At 45.5% G+C, this 7,533-nt stretch overlaps 1 protein-coding gene across 1 annotated transcript; it reads left to right on the top strand.

Moving 5' to 3' along the window:
- Positions 1-421: 421 nt before the first annotated feature.
- Positions 422-2,131, top strand: LOC125538191 (E3 ubiquitin-protein ligase PUB23-like). The gene has a single exon (XM_048701473.1). The coding sequence runs from the start codon at positions 635-637 to the stop codon at positions 1,928-1,930; it is 1,296 nt and encodes a 431-aa protein (XP_048557430.1). The 5' UTR covers positions 422-634; the 3' UTR covers positions 1,931-2,131.
- Positions 2,132-7,533: the final 5,402 nt, after the last annotated feature.

The raw sequence follows: 7,533 nt of genomic DNA, 5'->3' as shown, positions 1-7,533 counted from the left end.
GAAGAAGAAGGAACAGTCGAATAGGTGAATATTAATATGTTCTTTATTGTACTCTATATAAAACAAAGAAATTAGCGAAGCCGAAACAAAAGGGTCAAAGCTACGCGCAGAACGTTTCGTGGTCAGCGCGCGGTGGCCGCCCTGGCCCGTCCGTCCGGCAACCGCGCGCGACCCGATCGACCTCACCTCCCTCCCGCGAGGAAATGGCCATCACCCTTATTAATTCGCCATGCCCACCATTTCCTGATTTCTTTTCTCCTGCCACACCAACCAAATTGTTCATCGCCACACCTATCATTTCATTATTTTTTTCTGACTGAAAGCAGCCAGCCTGCGTTTCAGATAAGACTACTCGCAAATTGCATGGTCGTGTAGAAGAATCTGCCCAACTAAGACTTCCACGGTTTCATCTCTCACCGTCGACTTCTGTTCTCTCTCCTTCTAACTCTCGCCCTATAAATCCATCTCTCGTCTGTCTCCTTCGGCTTCAGAAGCTACCTCGCTTGGACGACCAGAGCCATCCCTGTCTACTTGCTAGAGCTTCTCCTAGCTTCATGCATGTGTACATAGCTAGATATAGATAAACATATATACAGAGTGCGTTGCGTACACGGTGCGATACGACCAAGAGGCAATGGAGGGGCTGCCGGCGCAGGTGGAGGTTCCGTCCTACTTCCTGTGCCCGATCTCCATGGAGATCATGCGGGACCCTGTGACGCTCTCGTCCGGGATCACCTACGACCGGGAAAGCATCGAGCGCTGGGTGTTCACCGACGGCCACGGCGAGTGCCCGATGACCAAGCAGAAGCTCGGCGCCGCCGACCGGGAGCCCACGCCCAACCACACGCTCCGCCGGCTCATCCAGGGCTGGTGCGCGGTGCACGCGGTCGAGAGGTTCCCCACCCCGCGCGCTCCCATCGATGCCGCGCGCGTGGAAACCATCGTGGACGCGGCCAGGCGGGGGCAGGACCTGCTGGTGGCGTCCCTGAGGGAGCTCGCGGACATCGTCGCCGAGAGCGATTGCAACCGGCGCTGCGTCGAGAGCACACCGGGCGCCGTGGCGTTCCTCGTGTCCGTCGTCAAGAAGCACGCCGCAGACGACACGCGCAAGCCTTTAGAATCCCAGGAGGATCAGATGTTCGGCTCCGTGGTCGATCCGCCAAAGGCGAGCTCGCCGGAGGACGTAGCTTTAAGCATTCTGTATTCGCTTAGACTCTCCGAGGGAAGCTGGAAGAGAGTCTTGGAACGCGGCGACAATTTCTTGGATACCATGGCGTCCGCGCTGAGGCGGCCAAGCTACCTCTCGCGCACGCACGGCATCCAGCTTCTCAAGGCGGCGGTTTCGGAGATGCCACCGGCGCAGCTGACCTCGGCAAGCGCCGAGCTGGTGGAGGGAGTGGTGTCGGTGGTGACAGATAAGCTTTCCGGGAAGGCGGTCAAGATCGCACTCCAGGTGCTCTGCCGGCTATGCCTCTGGGGCCGGAACCGCGTCAAGGCCGTCGAGGCCGGCGCCGTCGGGGCGCTCGTGGAGTTGCTCCTCGATGAGTGCTGTGGAGGAAGCAAGCGGGCGTCCGAGCTCGCGATCGTGGTAATGGACCATCTCTGTGGCTGCGCTGAAGGGCGTTTGGAGCTTGTGGCGCACCCGGCAGGTCTGGCGGTTATGGCGAGGGCGGTGACACGAGTGTCCGCCGCGGGGACGGAGAGCGCGGTGCGCGCCCTGCACGCGGTGGCGAGGCACTCGGCGACCCCAGCAGTGTTGCAGGAGATGCTGGCGGTCGGGGTGGTGGTGAGGCTGCTGTTCCTGGTGCAGACCGGCGCCGCGGGCGATCGGCCGAGGGAAAGGGCGAGGGAGATGCTCAAGATGCACGCCAGGGTGTGGAGAGGCTCGCCGTGCTTCACGCCACAATTGGATGCATCCTACCCTTCTTGATATCACATGCAAGTATCTTCTTCGCCTTATCATATGATCCTGCATGGCATGCAGTTGTCCTTTTAGGTTTCCTAATCTGGCCATTTTAGGGTGTAAAGATTGTATTGATTGTTACAACCGACCAGGAAGTTTGATGCTCTCTGAAACTGGGGAGAGCATTCGCAAAATGAGTATGTTCAAAACTGTACATTTTGAAGACAACATTTGGCGGGCATGATGCTTTGTTTTTACGTAGGTTTTCTTTAGTGATCATGCTTGTTACTAAAACAATTAAACTGAGATATGATATCGATTGAAACCGAAATATATACTTTAGTCTTGTAATGCATAGTTGACGCCCGGGGAGCCAGATCGACGAATATAGAGGGAGGTTGAGCTTTCTTAACTCTTTTCGATCGGATGATAATTAAGGTACTAGACGCATGTGAGCAGGCACACTTTAAAATCTGCAACAATGTTGCCCTTATCAAAATCTGTAGAATTTGGTTTTGGATTGACCACTACATATGCATGTCACAAGAAAATATTATAGTATGAATATACTTTTTGAGATAAATCTAAACATATGATTTACAAGTTCTTAATTTAGATATTTGAGACAATATTTATAGTGATATAATTATGTTTTTACATGAAGGATGACCAAAACAGCACATATTTCTAATATGGAGGCGGTATTTAGATTGTATGAATTTCTAGAATTCCAAATTTTAATTAGGAATAACTTTTTGCATAAACCCTTTGGATCATATGCCGCATTTACATGGGGATTTTAGCATAGGACCTGAATATCCAACGAACGTCAGAGTTTTAGGCATGGCAAATCGAATGTTTTTCATGGCAAATTATGTTTGCTGAGGGTGAAAAGTTTAGTTAGCGAGCATCGCAAATCCGTCTCATCTCTTTTCCTTTTTTTAGAAAATTGCCGTGCTCGCCAACTAAAATTGTCATCCTAGCTCCAGCATAAATTGCCATGAAAAAAATGTTTGACATGCCATGCCTAAAAATCTGATGTTTCCGTTAATATATCTGCTCTAGCATATCCTCTCTTTCTCTCTCAGTAGGAACAAGGCAGTCGGCTAACATGTTCCCTTGTATTTCAAGGGATTTGTTCCCACAAAAAGAAAATTTGTACTTGCACTTTTTCTCAGTTATTTGTACCTACTATAATCCACATGAAGAGCACATTTGATTGGGTTGTTTTGTCTTTATCTATAAAGCGAGGTGAAGTCCCCCCCCCCCCCCCCCCCCCCCCCCCCGCGCAAATAAAAGGCAAAACACAGTCTTTTTGTATATTCTTCAATTGATCATGAGTACCAAAAACATGTATTAGTTTTTTTTTTCGAGATTGACCCGGGGGGGGGGGGGCAAAAACCCCACCGCTTGTTATATTCCCACTCGAAAGTGACTTGGCAGTCAGTACAGATACAAGTAAGTGCACAAAGGCACAAAAGAAAATAACAGGGAAGGGCTTCAAGAGGAAGCCCAAAATTAGAAGAAAGAAAACAATGGAGGGGAAGGCTGGCAACAGAACCAAACCGAAACCCCTGGAGGCCGACATCTCAGGTAGCAAGCTCCGCTGAGCAGCTTGTTCCACCACTGACAATGAACCACAACAAGGCCTAGGGAGAAAAAGACGGACACCATAACAGCAGCTCGCAATGGAACATCACTGACACGAATGAAGGGCGTCGGATAGCTGAGTTCGTGCGGCGACACCGGTGTGCGCCGGCGAAGCCAAGAGACAACAAACCACCGAGACCGAAAAAACATGTATTACAGTATTAGTGACAACAACAACAAAGTGTTATAACTAGATTCATCACAAATTTGAATTTTGTAAGATTTTTATTTGAAGCAACATATGGTATTTTCGGATGGTGTGTAAATCCCACCATGATTATTACTATTTTGTCATGACTGGAAATTTGGGCTTTGTTTGGATAGTGGTGTCAATGCCTGTTTGGCAGTTTTTCTTTAGTCTAGTCAATTCTAGATTTTTTTAATGTTAATCGGTTCATGGACTAGTCAAATATTTTGTATAGCAGGCATTTGACTAAATCAAACATATACTCGTATATTAAGGGGGGAAAAAGTTGACTGACAAATCATTACTCTAGAGACTCAATAGTGTGAAGCTGTAAAACTAGCTATCTGTGCATCATGTTGAAATATGTTTTATATATAGACTTGTGGCAGATAAACAGAACAACTCATGACATCAAAGAATCTAAAGAAGGGAAAAAATACTACTCTCTCTATAAACTAATATAAAAGCGTTTATATCATTAAAATAGTGATCTAAACGCTTTTATATTAGTTTACGAAGGGAGTACTATACATTACAAGGTGCAGAGTATGCACATGTTTTTCCAACTCCGGTACTATTTTCCATGGATGTCTCTATTTAAACGGTTGGAACGTCTCCATTTTCATCTGCTACCTGACGTCGATGTCGGTTCTAAATGCGTCGCTAAGATAGGATGACAACAGATTAAAGTCGATCATGTACAGGAAAGCGAAAGAAATACATGCGTACTGGGCACCAGTCCTGCTGTGCACTTGCTAGTCGCAGCGGCCCATCATCAATAACCAGTAACTCGGCTGGATGCATCCAAGGGCAGATGGGCAATACAATCGCACACGTGTATCATGCAGCCATACTTCGGACATTGGGTCACAGACGTTTCGGCAGGTTGGTTGGAGGAGGACCGATCGAGCAAGTCGTCGGTGGTGGGTCGTTGCACCATATTGCCATTTGCATGCGGTGCTCCTCCAAAGCCTCGAGCTTGTCGGCGAGCAGCGCCGCCGTTTTGAGAGCAGACGCGTAATAGCCACACACCGCATGCGCGCGCGGATCGAGTTCAGTTTCATGTCCAGATGCAGCCTGCAGGCAGGCTGCCGGCTTGTGTTATGTGTGTGAACTGGTGGGTACTGGGCAGATTAGGTGGGGCGCGGCGAACAAATGGGGATCCGCGAGCTTGTGTAAACGCCGGGAGCGCGACATGCCAATTTTGCCATGTGAAGGAACTAGAATAACTCATTCATCCTTGGAGGAGTGTGTGAACTAGAGTATGAAGTATACTAGGCAGCTAGTAATACATAGTACCTCCATCCTGGTTTACTAGTCCTTTTATATTCAGTGCCAAATTTTGACCTTAAGTTCAACTAACAAAATATTAATACATGTTATAAAAAGTAATATAATTGGAAACTATATTCAAATATGAACCCAACGATATAAGCTTTGATGACATGCATTTATATTTTATTAGTTAAATCTCTAATCAAAATTAGCACAAAAATATAAAGAGGACTTATAAACCAGGACAGAGGTAGTAGTTGCCTAGTTGACCGTACAACTTTTAGGAACCACCCTCTCTGTTTCTAAATATAAGACATTTAAAAAATTTCAACACGGACTACATACGAATGTAATTACAGTGTAGATTCATTCATTTTATTTCGTATGTAATCTATATTGGAATCTCTAAAAAAAGCTCATATTTAGGAACAGAAGGAGTAGATAATATCTATGTGACGTGGGGGAATCGGTTGACTGGATGAATACTATGAGAACTACAGTAAAAGAATACTAGCATCTCGACATATGTGGGTCAGAGATTTGGGTATTCTGGCATCTCGACATATCACTAATGGAAAACCAACCTTTCATCCGGAGCACTAGTCCCGGCTGGGTTTGGGCCCGGGACTAATGTGAGCATTAGTCCCAGTTCCAACGGCTAGGAGCGTAGGGGGCACGGCAAGGATTAGTCCCGGTTCAAATGAGACCTCTAGTCCCGGTTGGTGATACCAACCGGGATTAAAGGGGTTGCGGCACGGGGACTAAAGATATCCCTATATAAAGCTGCTTCGTCTAGCCCGAGTCCAAGCTTTCTCTCATCTCTGTTTCCTTCCCCAAGCTCGAGTTCATCCTTCATTTTTGCCAAGATTTGTCAAGATTGGAGGCACCCCATCTACCAAGGGTTCTAAAAGGTTAGCAACTTCATCCTTTCATCTCTCATTGCTAGTTTAGCTCGTTTCATGCTCTATAAGTATAGTGATTTGAATTATGTGGGAGTTTATTTGATTTATATGCAATTTGAGCTCAAATTAACTTCTTAGTTGCATATGTGTAGGTGTGGTTTACTTAGTGCCTTCCTGTCCCCATCCTCACCGCCGTCGATCGCCCGCGCCGTCCCGTTGCCGACACCACCTTGGTGAGCCTCTTGTTCTTATCCTTTTTATAAAAAAAATCTTATTTGTATGATTCAGATAATTACTTGTACTTGTATGATTGTTTGTTATATATAGTGCCATGGTTTTGATATCCGTCCTCGTCGGGCCTCGTCCGGTTTATGATTTGGCTGTGGTATATTATCTTTTATAACTATTTATTTCATTTCGTGTTTATGACAATTATGTCCATCAAGTTAACACATATATTTTTATCTAGGAGGTATGTGAACTGGAAATTGCAACCAACCCTCTTGTCGAGAAGTTAAATTTAGTTGAAAAAGAAAACCATTATTTGATTTTTTTGAAAAGAATTGAAGAAGAGAAGATAAAATTGGAGTTGTATGTTGCTGATGTCGTCGATGATCACAAGATCAAGATGGATGCAATGCATTTGAAGATTAGAAAGATTAGAAAATATGCCATTAACAAAAAGGCTTGGTATCATTATGTTGTTGGATGAATTATTACCTTAGTGGTGATTCTGATCGCATTTGTTGTTGCATTTAAATGCTTTAGCTATATAGTTGTATGTTGTTTTATGAGAAGTATGTATGAACTTGTATTAATTTGTTCACTTCGATGTTGTGTAATGAAGATGAGCTGGCAATGGATGTACGATGACCGACGCTCTCCCGAGTTCATTAATGGCATGCATGATTTTCTACGTGTGGCTGAGGCGAACAAGCGGAATGGTTTTATGTGTTGTCCCTGTAGTGTCTGTAAGAATGATAAGGATTACTCTACCTCAAAAATCCTTCACAACCACCTCCTTCACTCCGGTTTCATTTCCGGCTATAACTGTTGAACCAAGCATGGAGAAAGAGGGGTTATAATGGAAGACAATGAAGAAGAAGAGGATGATGACAACTATCCTAGGTTCCCTGAATACAATGGTACTACAATGGGGGAAGCTGAAGAAGAGGCATCATATGAGCCCGCTAATGATCTTGGTCGGGCCATTGCTGATGCAAAGAGAAACTGCAAAAGTGAAAAGGACAGGTTGAAGTTGGAGTGCATGTTAGAGGATCACAAAAAATTTGTTGTATCCAAATTGTGAAGATGACAAGAAAAAGCTAGGTACCACACTGGAATTGCTGCAATGGAAGGCAGAGAATGGTGTATCTGACAAGGGATTTGAAAAGTTGTTGAAACTAATAAAGAAGACGCTTCCAAAGGATAATGAATTGCCCGACAGTACGTATGAAGCAAAGAAGGTTGTCTGCCCTCTAGGATTAGAGGTGCATAAGATACATACATGCCCTATCATGACTGCATCCTCTACCGCGATGAGGAGTAAGGGAATTTGAATGTGTGTCCGATATGCGATGCATTGTGCTATAAGACTAGCCGTGATGACCCTGGTG

This window comes from Triticum urartu, chromosome 2, assembly GCF_003073215.2.
Source record: "Triticum urartu cultivar G1812 chromosome 2, Tu2.1, whole genome shotgun sequence".
Lineage (NCBI taxonomy): Eukaryota > Viridiplantae > Streptophyta > Magnoliopsida > Poales > Poaceae > Triticum > Triticum urartu.
Note: the sequence above shows the minus strand (reverse complement) of the source record. Positions and strands in the feature narration are given on the sequence as shown.

Excerpts from the sequence above, each read along its gene's own strand:
- LOC125538191 (XM_048701473.1), top strand. The coding sequence starts at position 635 with ATGGAGGGGCTGCCGGCGCAGGTGGAGGTTCCGTCCTACTTCCTGTGC.